This window comes from Neofelis nebulosa, chromosome 17 (assembly GCF_028018385.1).
Source record: "Neofelis nebulosa isolate mNeoNeb1 chromosome 17, mNeoNeb1.pri, whole genome shotgun sequence".
Lineage (NCBI taxonomy): Eukaryota > Metazoa > Chordata > Mammalia > Carnivora > Felidae > Neofelis > Neofelis nebulosa.
Genome location: NC_080798.1, coordinates 18378739 through 18405607, shown reverse-complemented (window position 1 = coordinate 18405607; position 26869 = coordinate 18378739). Strand labels below are relative to the sequence as shown.

The window sequence follows — 26869 nt, the reverse complement described above, 5'->3', positions numbered from 1 at the left end:
GGTAATGAGCTGTAATTGTGAGTCCGAGAATCTGTGTTGAAACAGAGAGGGAGCCCAAGCATCAGGGAGGGAGGGAGACATGGGATGAGGCAGGTGCAAAAGTGTTCCGATTTCCCAACCTTAGGAATTTGGGGCGCAGGGTGGGGATGGGGGCATCCGAGGAGACAGGTGGTTGGCATCTCCTAGAGGTGGTGGGATGGAGGGGACTGAGGAGAGAGGAACCACAGGCAGGACCCAACCAGGGAGGCCAGCGTAGGAACCCAGTGGGGCGGGACCCACTAGGTGGAAGCCAGCCTGGGTCAGGGGCACCAGGATGAGAGGCAGGTGCCTTTTCTTGGCCTTGCTGCCTTGGTTTTGGTGGCCTTTGTCTCTCCCATCTGTCTTCCCGCCCATACTGTCACCTAAAGGTGACTGTCCTCACCTTCTCCTGTACCTTCCAGCCCGCAGAGGGCCTGGGAGCTGTGAGACTGCCCTCAGTGGGGACCCCGGGTGCCGGGGAAGGAAGTGGCCAGTCCCAGAGCGGTCACCAGGGCGTCTCAGCACTCGGGCTGCTCCTGGCTGAGAAAGCTGGGTGCGGAGCAGGGGAGCTGGGCGGGCCAGCCACCCCCAGGGAATGAGTGGGAGGAAGCAGCTGACCCAGGCACCCATCCTGTTTACCTGGCCCACTGGGGGCACGTGTGTGAGCTCACAGCCTCCTGGGAGGCCTGGACTGCTGCTCGCCCCACCCACCCCTGTCTCCGCCAGGCCTGGGCTGCACCAGCAAGGGAGGAGGGGTCGGCGTGAGGGCCCCCCACCCCCCCACATCTGGGCTCAGGACACAGAGTTTGGGCGTCTTGCCCTCTCACCTGGTTTAGTAGCACCCGGGGCCGCCTCTCTGCTCCCAGGGCCCGGGGTCCTCCCACTTGTCCCTGGCCTTGTATCACTGGGACTCATCACCGAGTTAGGAGGGGCCGGTTTCCATCCGCCTTTCTCAATGCCTCTCAGTCAGTCTCTCTCCACCCCAGCACCCGCACCCCACCTTGTAACATCGTCTCACCGTGTAAACACGGTCCCGGTCTGTCCCGGGCAGCCCTACCTGTTGTCATTACCTCTGTTTAATGATAATCATAATGGTGGCAGTGGGAATAACAATATAATCATCATGGCAACTTCAGTTTGTCAAGGGCCTTCTATGTGCCCGGTGCTGGATTAAGCACTTCAAGGCTCACACAGCCCTGGGAGCTGGTCTCACTGTAACCCCATGTAGAGACCGAGAATCTGGGGCTCAGAGGGGAGCGGTGAGTGTGTGGGGTGGGTGTGGGGTAGGGCCAGAGCCAAGCCCAGGCCTGCCCTGCTGCCAGCACTTTCTGTCATCATCTGTCTCAGACCTCCCCCCTTGCCTGTCAAAACCTTCATTCTCATCCGGATAGAATTGGCTGTGATTTTGCCCCGGGGCCTCGTGGCGGGGGGGGGGGGGGGGGGGGGGGGCAGGGAGCTGGAGTAAATCTTAGGCCTCCTGATCGCTGATGGACACCTCGGCCCCTGAGCCTGCTGCTTCCATTTCCAAGGGCAGGACCGTGGGGCTGGAGTCGGCACACTCCCTGACTCAGAGACTCTCTCCCACACTTCCCTCCTGGGACGCCACCCTCACAGTGGCATGTATCCGCCCTCCATCCTAGCTCTATTACTAATATTTTTCCTTAAGCCAGCTTACTTTCTTAAGTGTATTCTGTGTCGCTTCTGTAGGAGGAAAGACAGGATCGCTTACCCATAGACCGATAGTACCAGAAAACAGGGCGAGAAGCAAACAGTGGTGTTACTTTGTAGCTGGCTGCAGCTCCTGTACCTCCTTTGTTAAGAAAGGAGATTAGCCGGGCACCAGGGTGGCTCAGTCGGTTAAGCGTCCAACTCGATCTCCACTCAGGTCATGATCTCACGGTTCAGCCCTGCATCAGGCTCTGTGCTAACAGCATCGAGCCTGTTTGGGATGCCTCTCTCTCTCTCTCTCTCTCTCTCTCTCTGCCCCTCCCCTGCTTTCTCTCTCTCTCTCAAAATAAATAAATAAACATTAAAAAAAAATAAAAGAGGAGATTAGCAAGTATGAGGGAGGTCAAGGAACGCCAGCACAGAAATTGAGCCTTCCTCTTTAACATAATCAGAAAGCTTCGGAGAAAAGTGAGAAAAGGGTACGTCTCTCACTGGGCGGTTCAGACTTATTCAAAGCCATGTTCATGAACCACCTACATTTCTCCCATGCAGTCCCATGTTCTACCTGCTGGGGAAAACTACCTTCAGACATCTCTGGGCCAGAGAAGCCACCTGAAACCGTCTGAAGGCATATTGATGAAAGAACCTGTTGTGAACCAAATAGAAACCCAAGTGCCTCCACGTGCACAATCTCACTTACTTCTTATCACCACCGTGGGGGATGGGCATTATTCCCATTTTGCAGGTGAGGTAACTGAGGCCCAGGGCTGGTAAACACACCCCTAATAGCGTATTTGAGAAAGGATCATGGCAAAATGGGGCTGTCCGAATTTGACCCAGGTCTGTCTGACTCCAAACAGCTTTCTCTCCTACGTCACCAAGCCTCCTTTGCTCTTGTACTTCGTCACAGCCGCAAATCCAACACGCCCGACCTCATGTCCAGGACCTTCTGATTGCGGGTCCTCTCTAAGTCACTACTTCATTCATTCACTAAGTCCTTATTGAGTACCTACTGTGTGTTACAGCTGTTCTAGGCGCGGGGGATTCAGGGTGGAAGGAGATCATCTAAATCTGTCTCCTCAGGGAGCTCCCATTCGTTGTGAGGAGGTGGGACAATAAACACATCGGGTGGTGAGCACCAATGGAGGAGAATACGGTGGGGTGAGGGACTAGAGAAGACAGAGGGAGCATTTCAGGAAAGGCTCTGAGAGATGTGACCAATGAACTGACACCCAAAGGAAGTGAGAGAACGAGCCATGAGGATGTCTGGGACTAGAGTATCCCAAGCAGAGAGACAGCAGTGCAAAGGCCCTGAGGCAGGAGCCTGCTTACTCCATTTGAGGACCATCGTGGCTAGAGCAAAGGGGAAGTGGGAAGAGTTGAAGTCAAAGAGAAACCAGCCCGGAGAGTGAGGATTCGTGGACCATTGCGAGGACTTTGACTCTGAATGAGGTAGAAACAGCGGAGGGTTTTGACTGAGGAAGGCTGGGGTCTGACTCGGTGTTAACGGGGTCCCTCTGGGGGGCAGGGGGCAGGACGTGGGGACAGAGACCAGGAAGGAGGCTGCGGGGGGGAGGACGGAAGCTGGACTCCAGTAGAAAGAGGAGATGAAGCCTTGGGTCTGGGTGGCGTCTCTGTGGTGTCCTGGGCCTCCGGCTGGCATCTGACTGGCTCGCCTGTGCACAGCACCTGTCCTGGAGACTGGCTGCAAATCCTAAGCCCGCCCCTTCTTAGCTGTGATCTTCACCCACCTGTGCAGCGGTTTCCTTGCCTGGAAGAGGCGGGAACGTGAGGGTGAGGTGAATGCAATATGTGTTCTTGCTAGCGTGGGGCATGTTGACGTTGGAATATTCTCTTGGCGGTTTAACTCTGAGACACATACACAGGCACACACGCACCTCCTGAAATGGCCCAAAGCGGACACTTACTTTTAGGCGCATCTGGGTGGCTCAGTCGGCTGAGTGTCCAACTCTTAATTTCAGCTCAGGTCATGATCCCAGGGTCGTGGGATCGAGCCCCACGTTGGGGTCCGCACTGAGCGTGAAGCCTGCTTAAGATTCTCATTCTCTCTCTCCCTCTACCCCTCTCCTCTGCTCACACGCTCTCTCCCTTTCTCTCTCTAAAAAAAAAAAAAAAAAAAAAAAGAGGGGTGTCTGGGTGGCTCGGTCGTTAAGTATCTGACTTCAGCTCAGATCACGATCTCACGGTTGGTGAGTGCAAGTCCCACATCAGGTGAGCTCGAGCCCCACTTTGGGTGAGCCCCACTTCTCTCTCTCCCTCTCTCTCTCTCTCTGCCCCTCGTGGGAGTCTCTCTCTCTCCAGTCCCCCTGCCCCTCAGTCACTTGTGCCCTCTCAAAAAAAAAAGCGTCTAGCTCTTGATTTCAGCTCAGGTCATGATCTCACTGTTCAAGGGTTGAGCCCCAGGTAGGGCTCTGAGCTGACAGTGTGGAGCCTGCTTGGGATTCTCTCTCTCCCTCTCTCTCTCTCTCTCTCTCTCTCTCTCCCTGCCCCTCCCATGCTTGCACTCTCTTCCCCTCAAAATAAACTTTAAAAAAAAAGAGAAAAGAAAAAGAAATTAAAAAAAAGAAAGAAACTTAATTTTTTTTTTTTTTAAATTTTTTTTTTCAACGTTTTTTATTTATTTTTGGGACAGAGAGAGACAGAGCATGAACGGGGGAGGGGCAGAGAGAGAGGGAGACACAGAATCGGAAGCAGGCTCCAGGCTCTGAGCCATCGGCCCAGAGCCTGACGCGGGGCTCGAACTCACGGACCGCGAGATCGTGACCTGGCTGAAGTCGGACGCTTAACCGACTGCGCCACCCAGGCGCCCCAGAAACTTAATTTTTAAAAGGACTTATTTTGAAGTAGTCCCCTCCTCCTCCCCAAGGGTCCCCGGGAAGCGGGCCACCTGGCGAGCAGCGACCACCAGCAAGGAGACGCTCTTGACTAGGAGCCGGGCCACTGCCACTTACCAGCTGGGTGGCCTCGGCCCGGGAGGGGGACCATCACGGTACCTGCCTCACGTGGGCGCTTGTGAGCGCGGGATGAATCATGTGGGTGAGCGCTCGGCACAGCCGGAGTCAGCACCCAGTAAAAGAGGGCCGTGAGGGTCCCGCCCAAGCTCCCCTCCCTGTTCTTCCCCGGCTGCAGAAACCGGCCCCTCCTCTCCTCACCCCCTAGCCTGCCTCCACCTGCCTCTCTCAGGCGCCTCCTTCCTGTCCCCCTTATTCCATGGCCGAGAGGGAAACCAAGTCTGCTCGAGGCGGTAGCCTCCCCCCTACCAGCTGCCGGCCACTGGTGCCTGGGCTCCTCCACCTCTCCTCTCGAACATGTCAGTCTGGGGGGGAACGGACGTCAGACGAGTAGACATGTAATTACACACTGTGCTTACACAAGCACTATGAAGAGGAGATCGGTGAGCCACGAGAGAGCGTTAACAAAGGTGGCTTGTGTGGCCGAGGTAGCTGAGACCTGAAGGGTAAGGAGGAGCCAACGCAGGGGACGGGAGGGCCACAGAGAATATTCCCAGCAGAGGGAACCGCACGCCAGGCCCGAGGCCGAGGCCGAGGTGAGCCATGCCTCTTCGAAACCTGAGAAGCCCTTGTTTCCCAGAAGCCTCTCGGGATTGACACTCCCCACGCACATGATTATCCCTTATCCCTGGCACCTTCAGGACCCACGCAGGCAGACCAGCAAGAAAATGTGCACACAAATAAGAGCACTGAAAGCTTTGCCTTTAGGAAAGAATGATGCCCTTGAACATGCCCTTTCCAGAAGGGACTCCTCCAGTTTGTATGAAACGAGCTCCAGCACAGAGTAGACCCTCAGTAGATGCGTAATATGAACGCACGCTTCTCTGTTCGTGAGTTTGAGTCTCACATCGGGCTCTCTGCTGTCAGCACGGACCCCGCTTCAGGTCCTCTGTCCCCCTCTCTCTCTGACCCTCCTCTGCTCACTTGCGCTCTGTCTCTCAAAAATAAACATTAAAAAAAATCGTATTGATGTGTGGCTAGATGAATAGACACGTGACAGATGGATGTGTCAGAAAGCAATCAGAGTAAAATGAATTTATACTTTTTTAAAGCTATTTTAAGTAGGCTCCACACCCGGTGTGGGGGACCTGAACTCACAACCCCGAAATCAAGAGTCGCATGCTCCACCAACCGAGCTGGCCAGGCACCCCATGCAGAGTAAAATGTTAATGGCAGATTTTAAATGGTGGGTACACAGGTATTCACTATAAAATTCTTTCATCTTGGGGGCACCTGGGTGGCTCAGTTGGCTGAGCATCAGACTTGATTTTGCCTCAGGCCATGATCCCAGGGTCATGGCAACAAGCCCCACATCAGGCCCCAGCTGAGCATGAAGACTGTTTAAGATCCTCTGTGGGTGTGTGTGTGTGTGTGTGTGTGTGTGTGTGCGTGTGTGCGCGCGCGCGCGCCTGGGTGGTTCAGTCAGTTGGGCATCCGACTTTGGCTCAGGTCATGATCTCACAGTTTGTGAGTTCCAGCCCTGCATCAGGCTCTGTGCTGACAGCTCAGAGCCTGGAACCTCTTCGGATTCTGTGTCTCCCTCTCTCTCTACCCCTCCTGGCTCACATTCTGTCTCCCTCTCTAAAATAAATAATAAACATTAAAAAAAATTTTTTTAACATTCTTTTTCTCTCTCCCTCTGCCTCTCTCCCCAGCTCACACTCTCTCACTCAAAAAAAAAACAAAAAAAAACTTTACATTTGAAATATTTTCAAATCAAAATATCGCCGGGGAAGGGAAGGACCCTATGTGATAAAAATGATGGTATTCTGCAAATCCGGAAAAATGCAGTTAACCAGAAGGGTCAGGAAGGTCACCATGCAGGCCCCGCCCCTCCTGGTGTGGCGTTTAGTTCTCACCGAGGCATTGCTTTGTATTTGTTTTCATATTCTGTTTATATGCCTTGTATCCCCAGGAAGCCTGTAAATTCCCCAAGGGCAATTTTCGTCTCTAATTTTTGGCCCCACAAGTGATGGAATTTTGGAGCTGGAAGCCATGTTTGCAGTCCTCCCCTGCAGATGCCCCGCCCCCCTTCATATAGAAGGAAATTCTGGCCCCTGGAAGGAAAGGAAGCTGCCCGCAGGCATCTGATCCTATGCAGGCCAGTGCATTCTGGAGACTTTCCAGGCAATTTGGAAAGGTCAGGTTCTATCAATAGACAGCCAAGGCCCTGGCCCCGCTGAGCCTCCGTTTCCTCATCCATACAATGGGCATCACAAGAGGACTTCTGCCTTTGGGTTGTGAGAGGCTTAAATGGTTCTAGGTCTTCACACAGTACTGGAACCTAGTAAGTGCTTAGTAAGCAGTAGCTGCTACCGCACATCCGAAAGCCCGGCCTTCCGCGTCACCGTTCATGTCTTGTAAAGAGGCCCGCCCTCCTGTCATCGGTGTGCCTGCCACCTGAGCCTTTGGTCCTCCTCCCCGTGCAAGCATCTCCCACACGCAACTCCTCCCTCTCTCCTTTGCACGGATGCCCCCCACCCCACGCCCTGACACACACGGGTGCCAAACAGGAAAAGACTATGTTAAGAACATGCTTTGTAGCTCTTGTTTCTCCTCTACTTCCTATGTGACCTTGGCCATGTTTCTTAATCTGCGGGAGCCTCCATGTGCTTCTCTAGTAAAAGGGGCCATGACAGAACCTCTTACCTAGTGAGGTCACGCACCCAGCAGGGAGCCCAGCAATGCACAATAAATACAAGTTGCCCTTGTTATTCCTTCCGGGCCACACCCCCCAATGAGGACGCCACTCCCTGGGGCTGCACTAGGTACCCGCCACTCTCTTCCTCGTGCTTCCTCCCCCACTGCCCGCTTTTTCGGCCCGGATGCTCCTCTCAGTGCTGAGCATGCGCGATGCTGCACGCCAGCGAGGCATGGCTCCTCCCTCTGAGTGCCCTCTTGCCTCTGACCAGCCCGACTACGTCTCCAGCTCAGCCCCGCTGTGTGTCACCCCCTCCCCCAGCTCCTTCAACAAAGTAGCAAGAAGAGAAAAGAGAATCCTCCCCCCTCCCCTCAACCAACCCCTCCTCAGGGAGCCCGGCGGACCATGATGAGAGTAAAAGCGCGTCGTATTTATTCACAAATCCCAGTACAGACCCCTTGCGAGACTCAGGAAATCTGTCCCCCCACCCCCAGCTCCTCCAGGTCCTGTCAGCTAGTATGACAACAGGAAAGTCAGTCTGCTGAGTAAGGCCAGTGCATCAGTTTAGGGAATGATGGCGATGACGCTCTGGAAGAGAGGAGAGAGGGAGTGAATGCAGGGAACGCGGCCCTGAGGGGACCAAGGCCTCTGTCCTCAGCCCCCTAGAAAATGAGAGGGACATTGACACTAGCTTCTCTGACCTCGGACTTGCTTATGTCCTAGACTCCTAGATTCAGGAAGAATAGGGAGCCAGCCCTCCCAGGCAGAGGTGCCAGGGGCCTCTGTGGGAGCCCAGGGGCCTTGTCCATTTTGCCTCAGAGGATCCCCTGCCACCCCCACGGCCCAGGAATAAACAAGGGTGTGCCTTGGGGCTGTTCCCACCCTCATCCGTATGTCCCAGTCTCTTGCGGCTCAGGTACTAATTGCAAAGAGAAGAGCTAGGACTTTGCTTTGGGCCCAGAGTAGGGAGCAGGGTCCCACAGGAGTCTTTATACTGGGGGGCGAGGGGGTGCCTATCAGCCAGGCAATGGACAGAGCGGCAGGCTCCCCCCGCCTCCCACCGGCATATGGCTGTAAGGCAGCAGAGGCTGGGCAGCAGAGGGACTCACAGTGCGTTGAGGGAGGAAAGCTGGTGAGAAGTGTTGGGCACAGAGAGGGGAGGGTTTCGGCAGTGCCTCCCCCGCTGGCCCCCCGTGAGTCTCTTTTGCCAGCTTATGTCCACCTCCACGGGAATGGAAAGGAGCCACAAGAGGGGGCGAGGGACACAGAGCAGGCAAAGGAAGGGAAGGCCAGAGCTGGGAAACAGGTCGAATGGATGGCCTCTGCAAGGCTGAGAGTCTGCCCACCGTGACATTGTCCGTGAACGGGCAGTGGGAAGGGATGTGACTATGTCTCCAGAGGCCAAGAGCACAATGTAGAAGCCACGTGGGCACTCACCTGCCACAGAGCTGGAAAGTTGAGGAAGGCCTTGTTGACCGAGGCCTGGAATTCAAGTACAAGAGGGTTGGTCACCAGCACGTGCCCCACCGCCCCCCCTAGCGGGGCCTCCCCTCCCTCGTGCTGCTTGGGAGACTTACTCCAGATGTTAATGTTGTGGTTGCGCCCCCTCCGTGCTGGCCGGTGGAAACGCCTGGATGAGTGCCCTGTGGATGAAGCCCAGACTCATTATAACCCGTCAGCCCTTGAGGGGTTCCAAGTTCATCTTCCACCGCTGACCTGCTGCCCTGTAGCAGGGGCCGGGGTGGGAGGCATAGGCTAACCCCCTGCCCCCTCACTGTCCAGAAGGAAAACCCAGAGCCCATGTTGCTGTGGGAATTCTGTGAGATGAGAAGAAATGCCTGGAAGGATGTCTGCCCCCTCCTGACTAGTTTTCCCCCAATTCCCTCTTATTTCACTGAACGAATGCCCTGTTGCTGAGAAGGCCCTGACTGGAAAGGGAACCCAGAGAACCCACACAGATCCTAGTGTGACCTCAGCCCGACCTCGGCTCTACCCCCTCTGACCTGATCCCTAACGTGGGTTGATCCCTGTCCTAATTTTATCCCCAGATACTCAGCAGTGCCTCTGCTGCTGTGGTCAGCCTTGAATCCCACAACAAACCTCCCCCTCCTGACCTCTTCCCAACGAAGACTGCTGTCTGACCCAGAGCCCACCCCTCCACCCCGTATACTTTCTGCAGAGTCCCTTCCTCCCCACCCACCCCTGGGTCCCTGCCTGGCAGCCGATGTGGCTGTCGGCTTCAAGGTCGAGGTCTGGGTCAGTCCTCAAGATGGTGTCCTAAAGATTCTTTGTGGAGATTGGAGCATGGGGAATTGAAGCAGGCAGGGGTCAGCCTTCTGGTCCCCATGCCCCCTCCTTGGTGCCCGTTCTGCTGAGTGCTAGCCACAGGACCTTGGCAAGTCCCCTGAAAACCTCAGTGAGCTTCCATTTCCTTATCTGAGAATCAGGGAGTCAGCACCCTCACCCTGCCTACCTCAGAGGCTTGTTATGAAAATGAAGCAGAAAAGGGCTTGTCTCCAGAAGCCATTCCCCATGCTTCCTCTGATGCTCTGGGTTTTCTCAACACTCACTCTGTTTGCACTGCCACAGATCTTGGCTCAGTAACCACTTCCTGTTCCCCAGGAGAGGCTTCGTGTGCCTCTCTTTACACCTCCTCAACTGGGAGGGCAGCTCCCTGAAGGTGGGGCTGGGCCCCTTTCACGCTGTCTGATACAGGGCTTTGCCATGAGGTGGTTTGCTCCATCTGACCAGCTGAGCCCAGAGAAGGAGCGTGGCCATGGAGCTGCCCAAGCTTCTCTCACCGAATCGAGGCTACATGGACTACCCAAATGTCCCAAGGGTTTAACTTTCCCTCCCCCAGCCCCTTCTCCCCAGTTCCCCACCCCTGTTCACCTACATTCAGCAGCTTGTTGGCCTCCTTGCCGGCTTGGTTGACCCCATTATGAACATTCTGCTGCAACCTGTCCACCTCCTTCCCGGCCTGGCCAGCAGCATGGTGGACACCTTGGCCAAGTTTCTCCGCTTCCTTTCCAGCCTGGCCGGCAGCGTGGTTGACCCCTTGACCAAATTTCTCTGCCTCCTTCCCGGCCTGGTTGACCCCATCGTGGACCCCTTGGACCACTTTGTCTGCCTCCTTTCCGGCCTGTTCAACGGCATGGTGAACACCCTGGCCAAAGTGCTCCACCTCCTTCCCAGCCTGGTTGACTCCCTGGTGGACCCCTGGGACCACTTTCTCTCCCTCTTTCCCACCCTGTCCTGCAGCGTAGTTGGCCTCCTGGCCAAACCTCTCTGCCTCCTTCCAGGCCTCATTAGCCCCATGGTGGACTCCCTGGCCAAACTGCTCCACCTCCTTCCCAGCCTGGTTGACTCCAGGATGGACCCCTTGGACTATTTTGTCTCCCTCTCCCCCAGCCTGCCCTGCAACATAATGAACATCGTGACCAAACTTCTCTGCCTCCTTCCCAGCCTGGCTAACCCCATGGTGTACCCCCTGACCAAACTTCTCTGCCTCCTTCCCAGCCTGGTTGACCCCATGATGCATCCCCTGACCAAACTTCTCTGCCTCCTTCCCAGCCTGGTTGACCCCATGATGGATGCCCTGACCAAACTTCTCTGCCTCCTTCCCAGCCTGGTTGACCCCATGATGGATCCCCTGACCAAGCTTCTCTGCCTCCTTCCCAGCCTGGTTGACCCCATGATGGATGCCCTGACCAAACTTCTCTGCCTCCTTCCCAGCCTGGTTGACCCCATGATGGATCCCCTGACCAAGCTTCTCTGCCTCCTTCCCAGCCTGGTTGACCCCATGATGGATCCCCTGACCAAGCTTCTCTGCCTCCTTCCCAGCCTGGTTGACCCCATGATGCATCCCCTGACCAAACTTCTCTGCCTCCTTCCCAGCCTGGTTGACCCCATGATGGATGCCCTGACCAAACTTCTCTGCCTCCTTCCCAGCCTGGTTGACCCCATGATGGATCCCCTGACCAAACTTCTCTGCCTCCTTCCCAGCCTGGTTGACCCCATGATGGATCCCCTGACCAAACTTCTCTGCCTCCTTCCCAGCCTGGTTGACCCCATGATGGATCCCCTGACCAAACTTCTCTGCCTCCTTCCCAGCCTGGTTGACCCCATGATGGATCCCCTGACCAAACTTCTCTGCCTCCTTCCCAGCCTGGTTGACCCCATGATGGATCCCCTGACCAAACTTCTCTGCCTCCTTCCCAGCCTGGTTGACCCCATGATGGATCCCCTGACCAAGCTTCTCTGCCTCCTTCCCAGCCTGGTTGACCCCATGATGGATCCCCTGACCAAACTTCTCTGCCTCCTTCCCAGCCTGGTTAACCCCATGATGGGCCCCCTGGCCAAACCTCCCCGCCTCATTCCCAGCCTGCCCAGCAGTTTGGTGGACCCCCTGGCCAAACCTCCCTGCCTCGCTTCCCGCCTGGTTGACTCCATGATGGACCCCCTGAATCACTTTGTCTGCCTCCTTCCCAACCTGTCCAGCAGCGTTGTTGACCCCATGGACAAACTTCTCTGCTTCCTTTCCTGCTTGTCCGATGCCATTGTTGATCCCATGGGCTACCTTGTCCAAGCCGTTGTTGAGCCCCTGGACGCCCTTGTCCAGCTCCTTGCCAGCTTGGCTCCCCATGTGGCTAAGTCCATTAAAAACTTTCTCCACTTCCCTTCCAGCATGAGTGATTCCATTATTGATGCCTTCCAGGGCCTTGCCCACCTCTCTCTCTGCATTGCTCAGCCCTCGGTTGATTCCTTCAATGACCTTCTCAATGGGGTCATCACTGGCCGCCCATCCAGGAAGGGCCCCCCAGAGCAGTAGGAGGGAGCAGGAGCTGAGCAAACTGGCAAGGTGCATGTTGTTGGCAGGGTGGGGAGGATGCAGAGAGGAGCCAGAGAAGCAAAGCTGCTATTTATCCTCTACCTCCCTCCCTCTTCTCCACCCCTCATGACTCAATTACCCTGTGAGGCACTGACTTGGTCCCCAGTCAGGGAGGTATTTCCCAGAGAGCTTTGAGTTGAGCAATGAAGAGGAGGAGGCAGAAAGGGTGAGTCATGAATGGAGAACACTCACGTGGCATCTTCGCCTCTTGCCCATTTCAGGCCCTCCACCCCAAAGCCCAGATGGCCTCCCTTCCAACCACCCCCTCTTTTCATTCCTCCCCCACCATCCAGGTCTCCTCTCTCCCAACCCCACCTTCCAGCACCCCCATCCTCACGACCCAGGCCTGGCTCTTCACTCCTCTTGGGGGACAGAAGGATCGTCTCCCCAGTAGTGAGAGTCTGGGGCGATGGGAGGTGCAGTCAAGGGAAGGAGAGCACTCTTAGGGAGTTGAAGGAGTCATCAGACCTTGCTCTTACTGTTCCAGTAGATGCCCCCTGCCCTACACTTACCGCGTCCCAGCCCCATGGGTCTTCTCCCTGGTCCTCAGACACACCAGGTTTCTTCCTGCCTCCATGGCCTTTGCACTTGCCGTCTTCCCTGTCTGCAATGCACAACTCAGATCTTCACATGGTGAGTTCTTCCTTATTCTGCTCTTGACTCAGATGTCGCCTTCTAAAAACAAAAAACGAAACAAGACAAAAACCTTCCCTGGTTGTCTCTCAGTTATATTGGATGATATCATCCTTTTGTTTTTATTTTTATAAGTATTTACCATGACCCAAAATTATCTTTTATATTGTCTGCATCACCTATCAGATTGTAAACTTCCAGAGGACAGGGCTTTTGTGTTGGTCACTGCTACATCCTCAATTTTTAGAACATTGCCTGGGGTTCAGTTAATATTTCCAGGCTAAACAAGTGGATGGATTAAAAGAAGCACTCCCCAAAAGTATGTGATGTAAGTACACATAGTATGCTTGCTAAGGGAGCCTGAGTCTCAGAGGGCGCTGGAGAGAGGGGTTCCTGGGTCCCCAGAGCAGCATAAGGCCCCTTGGGGAGGGTTACAGATTTTGGAGCCAGGACACATTCTCATAACAGAACCTTGGCTCCTGCTTCCTAGGCCTTGGGCAAGGGCAGAGGACTGATTGCATTGCGTTGGGACAGGACGCAGTGTCTCCTGAAAAGCCGGTTGAGGCAGCCATGGGGAGGGGCCGAAGACCGGGGGCAGCAAGAGAGTGTCAGCCAGAACCTGGGCTGGAGGCCAGGGGCTCATCCTTCCTTCCCTCCTCCCCCTGGGGCCTCCTCGGTCCCAGCCTAAAGCCCCAAGCATTCACATGGTGGCAGGGGTTGGAGGGGAACAGCCGGGAGTCTAGCCTGGGCATGACAAAGGTCACCAGAAGGAAGGGCAGGTGGTGGCTGGTCGGTCTGTGGCAGCATCGTTATCTGGGGCTAGTTTAGAGGCAGGCGGAGTCCAGAAGAATGAGAGCCAGTGTGTGGGTAAGTTGGGTGCAGGGGTGAAAGAGATTTGGGCTTTGATGCCAAAGGGAGAGACAGAGAGGGGGTGGAGGTGGGATTCCCGGTGGGAAGGCTCACAGGAAGGAATGTACAGGGTGTGAGTGAGCGGGGGTGGCAGAGTTATGTGCGTGGGTGCCCAGGTGTGGTGAGAATCTGCACGTGTTGTCAGCTCTGTTCAAAGGCCCACCCCCCTTGGAGGACCCATGGTGCCACCCGGGGTCCTGACGCCCAGGCCCAGAGACCCAGGGGCTTCTGCCATTTCTAGTCACTCCTGTAGAGGGCGACAAACCGTGCCACGTCTCCAAGCTTGAACTCCTTAAATCTGTCTCCCAGTTTCACGCTCCAGGGACAAAGCCAAATCCCTGGGCAACCTCAGGTGTGGCTCTTCTGCCCTTGTCCGGTGCCTAAATGAGGGAGTTTCCCGTGCCAGGAGATTGCAGGGTGGGGAGGGGCGGGTGGTGAACTTCAGAATCCTAATCCGCCCTGAGATTGAGAGGTGGGGTTTCTCCTTTTGAATGCACTCCATCATATCCTTCCACCCCTCTCTCTGCCCATCCCACCATCTCCCAGCAGGCCCAGTGCTTCTCAGGCCCGTTCCCATTTGCCACTACTTGATTCAGGACTTTGGCATCTGGCGCCATAAGAGACTGGCCTGGAGTCGTCCTTCCTTTGCTGTCCTCTGCTGGCTTTGGTCATGTGGCCCTGTTGCTTCTCTAAAGCAAGTCAAAGAGGTTTCTGTGGCCCAGCGTCACAGCAAACAGTCCCCGGGAGGGAGCGGTGGGAGCACATACGCGGCCTCAGAGAGCACATGCCCTGCCCAGGGCCTCCCCGCTCTGGTTAGGATCTGCAACCATTCCTATGGACTGTTCCTGAGGCTTTGGCAGATCTTTTTTTAATTATTCTTTTTTTTTTTAATGTTTATTTTTGAGAGAGAGAGAGAAAGAGAGAGAAACAGTGTGAGTGGGGGGAGGGGCAGAGAGAGAGAGAGAGACACAGAATCTGAAGCAGGCTCCAGGCTCTGAGCTGTAAGCACAGAGCTCAAAACAGGGCTCGAACTCACAAACCACGAGATCATGACCTGAGCCGAAGTCTGACACCTAACCAATTGAGCCATCCAGGCACCTCTGCTTTAGTATATCTTGCCCATAAAGTCATCTGGATCTGGGTCAGCCTTTGGGAGGATAAATCTTAACTCTGTTTCTTCTTTTGTTATTGGCCGGCTCAGATTTGCCATTTCTTTTTACATCACTATGGATCCTTTATATTTTCTTAATGTTTATATTTGAGAGAGAGAGGGAGAGAGAGAGAGAGAGAGAGAGAGCGCGCGCACCAGGGAAGAGGCAGAGAGAGAGGAAGACACAGAATCCGAAGTAGGCTCCAGGCTCTGAGCTGTCAGCACAGAGCCCCACGCAGGGCTCGAACTTGTGAACCAGGAGATCATGACCTGAACTGAAGTCGGTCGCTCAACCGACTGAGCCACCTAGGTGCCCCACCCCTTTATATTTTCTAAGAAAATTTTTAATTGCATCTAGCTTTCCACATCTGTCATTGTAAAGTTGTACAAAACTGGCCCCTCTTCAGTCCTGGTTTCATTTGGGTGATCTTCCACAGCCCCCATCATACATGTTAAGTTTGTCCCCCTTTTAATTAATACCTGTATTTTGGTCTTGAGTCATTGAAATTTCCCCATCTGTACACCCAATTTATTTTCAGTTCCCCTTCCCTGAAGCATCCAAACAGGAGAGCCTCACCTTCACCCTGTCCCATGGCAGATGCTTGGCAAACGGAGTTCCCACGAAGGCTTGGGGAAGGAAGAGGTTATGGTGTCATTCTGCCTCTTCTGGCTTCCACACCTCTCTCTGAGATGGTGACTCCCTCTTGACCCAAACCCCCACACTCCCTAAATCTTGGTCACAGCTGTGTGTCAGCTAGCCCTGCAGGTGAAGGCCCTTGCCTGTGAGTCACAGATGTGCAAGCAAGCCCCCACCCCCAGTGCTTTAGAGGAAAGGAGCCATCTGTCCATCTGTCCCACAAGCTGCTTTGCCCCAGGCACAGTTTTAGGTGGTGGAGGCCCCATGGTGGACGACAGGGGATACATTGAGCAAGTCAATGAATAACTAGATCATGACAAACTATGTGAAAAGCCACAAGAAGAATGGGATGCTGTGAGAGGATCTGACGTGGAGGTCGCTTAAATTTAAGATTGGGAGTCAGAAGAAATGTGAGGATGCAGTATTTCTGTATTCACTCTGGTATTTATTGAGTGAGCACTGTAGGTGCCAAGCCTTCCTCTAGTCAGTGGGATAGAAAAGTGAAGGTAGACAAGCATTCTGCCCTCCAAGAGTCTAGGGGGCAGAGACACCCGGCAAGAAAACGAATAAACAAGATGATTTTTAGGGAGAGACATCTGCTGTGAGAAAAATTAAAATGTAGGGAGTATAACGATGGAGTTTTGCACACTGGAACATCTAACTCAGGGAGCGAAGTCGGACAAAGCCTCCCGGGAGATAGGCGGGTTGAGGGGGTGAGGGCGATGGTCGGTAGCGATTGAGGCAGGCCAGAACTTCAGATGGGAGTCAGGAGGGCCTCTCTTAAAGGGTGGCGCCGGAGGGATAGCAGGAGGCAGCTGAGCAAGGACACGGCTTTCCAGGCAAAAACAAACAAACCGCAGCTAGGCAGCTAACTAACCAGAGGAGGGTCAAGGAGCAGCACACAGCCAGTGTGCCCAGGGAGAGGGAGAGAGAGGGAGAGAGGGAGGGAGAGAGGGAGAGAGGGAGAGAGGGAGAGGGGGAGAGGGGGAGAGGGGGAGAGGGGGAGAGGGGGAGAGGGGGAGAGGGGGAGAGGGGGGGAGGGGGAGAGGGGGGGAGGGGGAGAGGGGGGGAGGGGGGGAGAGAGAGAGAGAGAGACAGACAGACCAGGGCTTTGGGGACCAGTGTAAAAAGTTGGATTCTATTCTAGAGGTCAGTGGCGGGCGGCCTGGGGGCTGCGGTGCACGCGCGCGGACGTCACACGCTTCGCACCGCCTCCTCTGTGACGTCACAGGGCACTGTGACGTCACGGCGAGACGCTCCGGCCCCACTAACTTGGGCGCCCCGCACCGCAGTAACGTCCCGGCAGCTCCCGGAGCGACCAGGCAATGAAACCTTAGGCCATGTCGAAACGCGACATCGTCCTCACCAACGTCACCGTTGTCCAGCTACTGCGACAGCCGTGCCCGGGTGAGGGAGGCAGCGGGGCGACCCCGGGGAACGGGAGAAAGGGCGGGCCGGAGCCCCCCGCAGCCCCGAGCCCCCTGCGGCGCGCGTGCCCGCCGCCCAGTGTCCACGAGGGAGGGGGCAGGAGACGGGGTGCGGCGCCGCTGGCCCGCGACTCTGCCACCGCGGAGCCGCTTCCCTCCGTCCCTACCCCCGGCGCAGCTGGCCGAGCGGTTTCTATAGCGATGGCGGCGGGCCAGATAGCGGCCCCCATCGGCCGTGGCGCCGCCACCGCGCGGTGGGAGCAAGGAAGCAAGGGCCGGGGACAGGGGCGGAGCCGCGTCTACGAGGGCGCATTTCTGAGAACGGCCGCAGGTTGCTGAAGAACCTCAGCCAGCCGGGTTTCACGTAGGAGGGACGCTCTTACCGCCCAGCGCGGAAAGGCCGCTTGGGGGTTGGTGGGCTTTGTCCTCCTCGGCCTGTGCACAGCGAGAGCCGCGCCAAGCACGTTCCAGGCGTGCGCTCATTGGAACCTCACAAACACCTGGTGAGACCAGGGTGTTTATTGACCCCACTCAGAGCGGCAGGGAAGAGCGCGAGCCGCCTCCCTCGGTCTCTCAGCACCAGAATAGTAGCACTGGGACTCGCAGTCCCCTGCCCCAAGCCATTGGGCAGCCAGCCCTACCGCACCCAGCCGGATGGACCCAGGTCTTGCCACAGGGCAACCGGCATTCCCCCGGCTGCTTCCGCTGCCTCCGTACTGACCGCGGCCGGGGTGCCAGGGCCGGAGGCGGTGGGAGGGACCCCCGAGGAGCTGCGCGGGGCAGGTCCGCTGCTGCCCGCTGCGGACCTCCCGCCTGCTCAGCGCTCGCCCTGTGACCTCGGGCCTCGGTTTCCCCTCTGTGAGGCGGATTTATCGCTCCTGCCTCACAGCATTCAGCGAGCAGGTGGCCGCGAGAGCTCAGCACGGCACCTAGCCCATGGCAGCACCCAGGAAAGGGGAGCGTCATCTTAATTAGGAGAGCACGCGCCTGTTGCCTTTGTTTCACCTACCAGGTGATGCTTCATCACTGAAGCTCCTTCAGGCTCTTCCTTCCTAGTGCAGGAGCTTCCCTCCAGCCCACGCACCCCACCCCTGGAGTGGAGGGGAGGAGAGAGAAAGCCTGGGGGCAGGTGGGAGAGGAGAGCCACCCGAGTTTTCTCCCGAAAGGCCGCCGAGTGGTCTCAGATTCCCACTCTTAGCCCAGATGAACGAATCTCCCTCTTTCGTGATAGCGGAAGCAGATCCCCCAGGAATGCAAACATCCTAGGTCACCAAAGCCACAGGGTCAGTGCCACCAATAAACTCTTAATCCCTTCATGAACTGGTATTGCCCCTGGAGACCCACAGTCCAGACTCAGACCACATGGACTGCGGCAGCCCATAGAGGTCAGGGAGACCCACAGGCCAGCTGGCCCACGGCTCCTAGCCCCAACGCCTCCCAGGTGCCTTTGATTCTGGCGCCGGGAGCAACACCCACCTTCCTCCTCCAGGGCCTCTCCAACCTCTTCTCTCTTCCTTTCCTCACAAGTACTCTGGGTAACAACCTCTTCCCTCCGCTGAGGTCAGCACCTACTGGGCCTGGAGATCTGAGTCTTCACAGCAGCCCCCAGGTAGAAGGTGCAGATGCAACACGGGGAAACAGGCCAGAGAGCTCATTCACTTGCTCAAGACCACGCAGGTGGCTGGGCAGGGGCTGACATTCAGGCCTGATTCCCAGCTAGAAACCCTCTGCCGGCCAGGCCCCCTGACTGCCGCCTCCAAGTCTCCCCTCCTCTCCTCAAGCCCTTATCTTAGCGCAGCTAGCACACCTCCAAACACAGGGGTTTTCAATTGCCGCATGGGAGTGGGAGCATGTACATTTGGAGAGGTGGAAGCTGGAGCGGGTTTCCATTCGTTTCGTGTTTTGATACACCTGTATTTCCTACTACTCTGAGCATAAGAATCACCTGGAGTGCTTTTAGAATCAGGAGTCCTTGGCTTCAGTGTAGACCTATTGAATCAGATTTCCCTAGGAAGAGGCCGACCGTGGGATTCTTATCATCAGAACAGCTTGGGGACCACGGGGTTGGCACAATTATCAGACAAGTTTGGGAAATAATCTTTGAAATATTAATGTATGTGGACTGTCTCCTAGACTCCATCATAAGCATCACATATATCATCTCATTTAATCACAGTGACTCTCTGAGAGTGTACTATTATTTTCATTTTACAGAGGAGGAAACTGAGGCATAGACAGTATCACTCCAAGTGATTGTTAAAAATACATGCATAATGAGTTACAATCTCTAGGGGAGAGGCCCTGGCATGCGTATCTTTTTTTTTTTTTTTAAGTTTATCTTCAGAGAGAGAGAGAGAGAGAGTGCATGTGAACAAGCGAGGGAGAGGCAGAAAGAGAGAGGGAGAGAATTCCAAGCAGGCTCTGCGCTGACAGCAACACAGAGCTCAAACTACAAACCATGAGATCATGACTTGGGCTGAAAACCAAGGCGTCTGACACTTAACCAACTGAGCCACCCAGGCGTCCCCAGGCGTTGGTATTTTAAGTAAGCCTACCCCCTGATCATTCTATGGATCAGGTGGGTTGGGGAAACAGTGGGCTAGGTGGTTGGCCACTAGGGGCCTGGAACCAGCAACAGGTTCTGGGGGGCAAAAAGGGTTCATTCTCTCCCACTATGGTGGCGTAGCTCATTGTCCCCACCCTCCTCAACAGTGACCAGAGCACCACCCCCACCTGAGCCCAAGGTTGAGGCAGAGCCAGAGCCACAGCCCAAGCCCCAGCCTGAGCCAGAGCCTAAACCTGAGCCAGTCAAGGAGGAAGCCCCGCCTCCTGCCCCTAAGAAGGTCCCTGTGGTTCAGAAGCTGACCGTGGGCATCAATGGGTGAGTCAGGCCTGGCCCTAGCCGCTCCTGAAGGCTTAGGGCCCAGCCTTTCCTCTGGTTGCTGCCTGAAGCATCTCCCCATTTCTCACCATCAGTGCTCTCATTCTGCCCATCCTGGCTGGAGAAATACAGGGAGAAGGTACAGGGGTGCACTCTGAGAGGGCTCACATTCTGGTGGGAATCAGGAACACGACAGTTTAGTGACGCATGACATGAACAGCATGGAAGTTGGGTACAGTAAGGCTGGAGAGAGTAGTGGTAGCCAGTTCTGAGGTTGGGGCAGCTCAGTGAGCTAACAGGCAGGAAGTCAGTGCATGGAGCACACTGGCACTGGGTGGGGAGCAAGCAAGGGAGAAAAGGAGGCAGGGAGCAGGGGAAAGCTGGTAGGGGCCTGGCAGGCCATGGTAAGCAGTCCAGATTTGGTTTTACTGATTAAAAGCCATGAGGTTTTCCAGCCATGAGACATAATTTGACCTAAGCTCTACAAGATCCAACCAGCTACAAGATTAGGGATAGGGGGACGGGCTGGATGGGTAGCAAAAGCAGTAAAGAGGCTGAAGATGACATCTGGGCAAGAGATGACAGTGGCTGCACTTTGCCTTCTCTCCCCAGACTGAGTCCCACCCAGTCCCCTAGAGTGCACCTCCTGTTATCCCCTTCTCTCCTGTCCCCTCCTCTGCCTGCTGGCGAGGACTCTGAGGACAACCCCCACAACCCTTGTCCCTGGACAGATTTGGACGCATCGGCCGCCTGGTGCTTCGCGCCTGCATGGAGAAGGGTGTTAAGGTGGTGGCAGTGAATGATCCATTCATTGACCCAGAATATATGGTGAGCAGCAGGCCGGCGGTAGACCTGGGAAAGGTGGGACTGGAGTGGGGAGGGCGCTCGGGAGAGCTCCATGGAAGGCTCCCAGATACCGTGTGGCTCCTTCACCGGGGTGGGGACACCCTCGGGATGCCAGCTCCTCCACCCTCGACACTCAAGACTGGGAGCCATCCTGTCTCCCACAGGTGTACATGTTTAAATATGACTCCACCCATGGCCAGTACAAGGGGAACGTGGAATTCAGGAATGGACAGCTGGTCGTAGACAACCAGGAGATCAACGTCTTCCAGTGGTAAGGGAAGCTGTGTGATGCATGCCTGCAGCAGATTAACACGGGAGCTGTAGAGATGACCAGATGAGATTCCAGCCCCTTGTGTGGGGCCCGGAACCCCCCAAATTGTGTGTGCACGTGCCTCTGGGTACTGGGCTCGAGGGGTCTGAGAAGTCCCTGGCCCCTAAAATGGTGTAAAAACACTAGTCTAGAAAGGCGACCCACTCTTTTTATTTAGCACACATTTACATGTTTTCTCACAGGCAGAGCAACTCAATGTTTAACACTCAACTTCTGATTCTCCTTCAACCCCCAAACCTACTCATCTCCCTTCCCAGGAAATGGCATCACCACCTAGCCAACCGCTTCCACTTGGTTCCTACAGAGCAGCCACAGAGGCCTTTTAAAAACATCACCTGGACGCGGTGACTCCCCTACTTAAATCTTCCAATGGCTTCCCATTCCCCCATGAATAAAATCCCAGCTCCTGATGGGGCCCCCAGGACTATTAGCTCCCCCCTGCCTTTCCATGTCATCCCAGCCAAGCCGGCCATCCACCTCTTGGGACCCTAAACGAGTATCTCTTACACCTGGGCAATGCTGACTCCTTAGTACCCATTTCACGTGGTTCACACCGACATCAGTACCCTTCCTGCCACTGAAAGATATATTTAGAATCTGTAAATCAAAAGCGGTAATGTTAGATATTTAATATGCTTTCAAATATAAACACTTTCAAGATAACAAAAAATTTAAAAATTTATAAAGGGAAACCGCAACCGTACTTTATCTTTCTAATGTAAATTAGCAGCCACAGCTGGCCCTGCTGCCGCTTGAGACAGCCGCAGCCACTCCCAGCACCTCGGTGTCTATGCGCGTGGGGCAGGAGGGCTGGTGACGAGGCACTCAGGGCTGGGTGCGAGCAGGATGAGCAGGACGGTGGGTGGAGGCGGGACTGGAGAGCCCCTGAGTATAAGCTGCCTGAGCCAAGTTTGGAATCTTAACCCCTAACACAATTCCGGCACAGCAGTCACTGCTCAGACATCCCGTGTCCTTTCCTTGCTCAGCCTGGCGCTCCTGCCACCTGGGGCACTCTCCCTGCCTTCCCCATCCCGTCTGTCCCCTCGGTGTGCGCCCAGCACTCAGGTGCTGCCTTCCTTGGTGACTCCAGCAGCTCTTCCCTGTCCGCCCGCTTTTGTCACTGCACTGTGGATGTTCTTCGGGCACTCGGCACCAGCCATGTGGTTTGTGTGTTTTACCCTCGCTTCACCCCTTCCTAGCTGGGTGACCTTGGGCAAGAGACTGAAATGTCCTAGCCTGTTTCCTACGGTATCTGCTGGGGACGATGATCATACCCACCACAGCAGTAGTGGGGAGTACGACCAAAGTTAACAGGTGTGGGGGGACATTGGGAAGGGTGTTTTCCCACAAAGCCACAGTCGTCTCGCAGGGAGGGCCCTCTTGCTTTGTGTCGCCATTACGGCTTTGGCACTGCAGACGCAGGCCCTAGCCCTGGGTAGACTCTACTTCCTTGAAGAATGAATGGAATCCTCAAAACAGCCCTCTGGAGAGGAGGGCAGGGCCCGTGACAGCCTAGAAAAGGAGCTGGGGTCTCCTGCGATGCCAATTCAGCAACGGCAGAGGAATATGAAGTGCTCCCCTCTCCACCGCAACTTGGAAGGCAGGAAAAACGGGGCAGCAGAGAAGAGCTAGTTGGGCCAGATGATGAAAAGTGCACCCTGACAGAACAGATGACTGGAGAGAACCATGTGTGGCGGTCCAGGGAGATGGGAAGCAGCTTGTTCGTTCGCTTGTTCCATTCTCACAGTGCGTCCAGGGCCAGCCCGCCTGCCCTCTCAGCCGGCTCTGCCTGCTACTCTCCTCCCCTCTGCCCAGGTGCCGGCTCCTCTGAAAAATGCCAGTAACAGTGCCTACTCCTCAGGTCACCAGGGTTAAAGGAGTTCAATAAGGTAGAGCACTCAGAACACGGGTACGTGGCAGGCGTGTATAATGGTTAACAAAAAAAACCCCAACACTGAAACCCTCTGCAGGGTGCAGGCTCAGTGGCACAGAGTGGTCTAGAAGACAAAACAGATGCTGACAAATAACCACAGAAGAAAATATCACTGTTGTGATAAACCCCGTGGAGAGAAAAAACCAGTATGCGGTTTATTCACTTATCGCTTGTTGGCTAAAGCCAAGAAGAAGACAGCAAACACTAGGTGTCTCATGTTCCAAATACAAACATTGGCTATCAAGTGGAAATGTGAGCTTCTCAAACAGCAAACAGAATCTCCTTTACTTTCTAATGTAAACCACTAGTCACTGCAGGCCCCAGGGCCACCTCAGGCTTCAGTTCTCCCCTGGGATCCGTTCTCAGGGATGTAGAGTGTCTTCAGAGACTTGCCCAGCCTCTCGCACCGGGCTCTCGGTGGAGGACAAGGGACTAGGAGGGCTGTGGGGAGGTTACCAGGGCTGGGGACCGGAAGCGGCGGGGCAGGCCTCACCCTGCCGGGGCCCACATTTTGGGCAGCATATGTAGAATGGGCCTGACCTGGCTGGGAGCAGTCAGGGATGGCCCCCCTAGGCGCGTTGAGGCTTAAGTCAGGAAGGTGGCAGCTTGGACCCAGGCATAGCAGGCGGGGTAGAGTCAAGAAAAGGGGCCCGCAAGGCGGGGTTAGTGATGAAAGGCAAAACCAGCAGGATCAAATCCACTGGGATAGCTAGGTACGGGGTGAGGGGAAAAGACAGTTGCAGGCCAGGCAGGAAGGTGTCTGGTCAGCCTTTTGAACAGTGCAGGCCATGACTGTGAAGGCAAGGCCATGCAGCAAAAGACTGACTCCAGCGCTGCCACCCTCCACAGCAAGCAGCCCAGAGATATCCCCTGGAAGTCTGTTGGGAGCCCCTTTGTGGTGGAGTCCACGGGTGTGTACCTGTCGTTAGAGGAAACTTCGGTAAGTGGGGGACAGGTGCCTGGGGCTGGCTGGCTGGGTGGGGTGGGGGGGGTGACATTTGAAGCACCTCCTGACATCTGTGCTCCTTCTCTAGAACCACATTGAGGCAGGTGCCGCGCGTGTGGTAATCTGCGCACCGTCACCAGACGCACCCATGTTTGTCATGGGGGTAAACGAGACGAACTATAACCCTGGCTCCATGAAAATTGTCAGGTAACGGGCAGCAATTCTGAAGCGTGTGGATGGCACCCAGAGGACGTGCCAGCCTCACCCTCTTCACCCCTACTCCCAATAGCCCCCTGGTGCTTTCACATCTCCCTTGCCGAAGCCTTAACAACCTTCACATTAACATTACCCTGAGACTGTTAGAACGGCACGGCTCCTGGGGAACATGCTTGGGGAGCTTCTCCGGCCACACTTGTGGTGCCTCCTTCAGCCTGAAGGCACCCCCAGTGACCTCTCTCATCCCCATCCTGACTTTCACAAAACCAGGCCTGTGTGCATAAACTGAGAGGTGAGGGGGTAGTGCTGGCTCTGGGCCTCACCTCACGGTGCCCTTGCACACCTGGGCCGTTTCAGCAATGCATCCTGCACCACCAACTGCCTGGCCCCCCTTGCCAAGGTCATCCATGAGCGATTTGGGATCGTGGAAGGGCTGATGGTGAGTTGGAGAGGAGCTGGAGCAGGAGGGATGGCAGGGAAACTCTACACCTTCCTCCCAGGACTTGCTTAGTGTGTGGTGGTAAAAGGGAGAGACTTGTTTCGGGAGGAGGAGCCAGGTGGTAAAGTCTCTTAAACGCTGTGCAACTTGCAGACAAGGCTGGACCCTGGCCTGCACGTGGCCCTCCTGTGGTCTCTGGTGGTGGCCACACCAGTCTCCACACCTGGGTTAGAACCTCAGGCCTGGGAAAAAGAGGCATGGGAGTTTAGGAGAAGGCCTCAACAACTCAGCCCTCTTCCTCTCCCAAGACCACAGTTCATTCCTACACTGCCACCCAGAAGACAGTGGACGGGCCATCAAAGAAGGCCTGGAGAGATGGACGGGGTGCCCACCAGAACATCATCCCAGCCTCCACAGGGGCTGCCAAGGCCGTGGGCAAAGTCATCCCATCCCTCAGCGGGTATGAGGGCAGAAAGTTACAACCAGGGTCAGGGGGTGCACCCAGGAGGACTGGACTGGCCCCCAATCTTTGAGGTGTCCACTGAGGGGAAAGCAGAGACAACGAGGGATGGACAGAAAAGTCCCTGGGTTCTGACTCCCACCCCTAATGTGGGATTCTCCAGGAAGCTGACGGGAATGGCGTTCCGGGTGCCAACCCCTGATGTATCTGTTGTGGACCTGACCTGCCGCCTGGCCCAGCCTACCTCATACAAGGCCATCAAAGATGCCATAAAAGCAGCAGCCAAGGGGCCCATGGCTGGCATCCTTGCCTACACCGAGGATGAGGTAGGGGCTGAGGAGGGGGACCCTGGGAGGAGCCCTCTGAGGAGGAAATGTGATTGTCCACTTGCCAAAGAGCTGCTCACAATGTATCAAGATAGGGACTGCAGGGCTGGGAAGGTCTGCTGTCCCGGCCTCAGGGTCTTTGCACTTGCTATTCCTGTGGTCTGGATAGCTCTTCTTCCAGGTGGCCACATAGTCTGCCCTCACCTCCGAGTCTCTACGTCAATTTCTGTCCTCAATAAGATAATCTCTTTCTGGCCCTTTCCCTTGAAATTTCCCTGAAATTTCATTTCATAGTCACTATTGGCACCGCTAGCACGTGCACAAGAAAGCACGGACTTTGGGACTATCTTTTTACCTCCATGGCCCCAGCCATCTTCCCGGGGCCTGGCACACAGCAGGTGCTCGATACATGCTTAGTGAACAAGACAATGGCTCCCATTTTTCAACGCTTACTTGGGACAGGCCGTGGCCCGGTGGCCTCCCTGTGAAGAAAGGATGTCACCATCCCTTTGCTCCCGTCATGCCATCTCTGTACACCCACCTTTGGTGCTGCCTCTGTGCTTTAGTTCCTATAGGTCCACTCTCACACAGCCACCGGGATCTCGTTTTAAGCAAATCAGATCACATCCCCCCGACTGCTGAACACCTTCCTCTGTGGCCTTAACACCACACAAGGCCCAAGGCCTCAGGGCCTCTGTGTTGTAGCTCCTTCCACCTCAGGCACTGCTGAGGGCCTGAGTTGACCAGATGCTCCTAGACATCCAGACCCAGCCTGACCACCTCGCCTCAGAGAGGGCCTGCGTGCCGGCCCGCTCTGAGTGCCCGCATCGTTACCAGGAAGTCATGTTTACTGGTGCAGCATGAGGGTGTTCGCCTTCTTAGTCCTTTGGCCACCCCCAGCAGGCAAAGCCCCGGTATGCCTTCCTCATACCATCCCCAGAACCCGGACACAGCAGGGCTCCACCAGATACTGCAAACGAATGGATGGCCAATGTGCCTAAGAGTCGGAGCCTGGGCTCCTGGAGGTCCTTGCTCGGCGACCCACACTTTATCTTGAAATTCGAACGCCCAGGTTGTCTCCACGGACTTTGTGAGCAATACCCACTCGTCCATCTTCGATGCCAACGCCGGCATCGCGCTCAACGACAACTTCGTGAAGCTCATTTCCTGGTGAGGGGGAAGGAGTCCGAGAGATTGGGGGCGGGGGGGGAGAGCGGGAGTGGTCGAGAGGAATCCCCTGACCCGCCTCCTCCCTCCCCAGGTACGACAACGAATACGGCTACAGTCACCGGGTGGTGGACCTGCTCCTCTACATGTTCAGCCGAGACGGGTGAAGCAAGACGACCCCTCTTCTGTTCCCCTGGGCTCCGGGGCCGGAACCCGTACCTCCCGTTGCCGCCTCCCCCGAAGAAGGAAGGCGCCCAGTTGTGAAATAAAAACGCAGAGTGCTCACTGTCGCGCCCGTGTCTCTGCGCCGGTCACTAC

The 26869-nt window shown here is 55.7% G+C and overlaps 2 protein-coding genes across 3 annotated transcripts; one reads left to right on the top strand and one right to left on the bottom strand.

Annotated features, from left to right (window-relative positions):
- Positions 1-7768: 7768 nt before the first annotated feature.
- SBSN (suprabasin) lies at positions 7769-12275 on the bottom strand. 2 transcript variants are annotated; one of them, XM_058706220.1, is made up of 5 exons: positions 11852-12266; positions 10256-10501; positions 8937-9002; positions 8797-8841; positions 7769-7947 (listed from the first exon to the last, which is right to left on the bottom strand). In XM_058706220.1, exons 1-5 carry the CDS (start codon positions 12224-12226, stop codon positions 7924-7926), a joined length of 756 nt encoding a protein of 251 aa, XP_058562203.1. In that variant the 5' UTR covers positions 12227-12266; the 3' UTR covers positions 7769-7923. The 2 variants fall into 2 exon arrangements, with proteins under 2 accessions (XP_058562203.1, XP_058562202.1); XM_058706219.1 differs by having other exon boundaries at positions 10256-12275.
- A 4524-nt stretch (positions 12276-16799) lies between these two features.
- On the top strand, positions 16800-26836 carry GAPDHS (glyceraldehyde-3-phosphate dehydrogenase, spermatogenic). Its single transcript, XM_058706221.1, has 11 exons — positions 16800-16986; positions 19719-19887; positions 20619-20715; positions 20898-21004; positions 23847-23937; positions 24032-24150; positions 24517-24598; positions 24907-25058; positions 25222-25384; positions 26457-26554; positions 26646-26836. Exons 1-11 carry the CDS (start codon positions 16920-16922, stop codon positions 26716-26718), a joined length of 1218 nt encoding a protein of 405 aa, XP_058562204.1. The 5' UTR covers positions 16800-16919; the 3' UTR covers positions 26719-26836.
- The last annotated feature ends 33 nt before the right edge of the window (positions 26837-26869 follow it).

Coding starts and splice junctions, on each gene's coding strand:
- GAPDHS (XM_058706221.1), top strand. CDS start 16,920: ATGTCGAAACGCGACATCGTCCTCACCAACGTCACCGTTGTCCAGCTA. Junction 20,716..20,897: donor TCATTGACCCAGAATATATG/GTGAGCAGCAGG, acceptor TGTCTCCCACAG/GTGTACATGTTTAAATATGA. Junction 25,385..26,456: donor TTGCCTACACCGAGGATGAG/GTAGGGGCTGAG, acceptor TCGAACGCCCAG/GTTGTCTCCACGGACTTTGT.
- SBSN (XM_058706219.1), bottom strand. CDS start 12,226: ATGCACCTTGCCAGTTTGCTCAGCTCCTGCTCCCTCCTACTGCTCTGG. Junction 9,003..10,255: donor AGGCCAACAAGCTGCTGAAT/GTAGGTGAACAG, acceptor CTTCATCCACAG/GGCACTCATCCAGGCGTTTC. Junction 7,948..8,796: donor ACTTTCCAGCTCTGTGGCAG/GTGAGTGCCCAC, acceptor CCTCTCTTCCAG/AGCGTCATCGCCATCATTCC.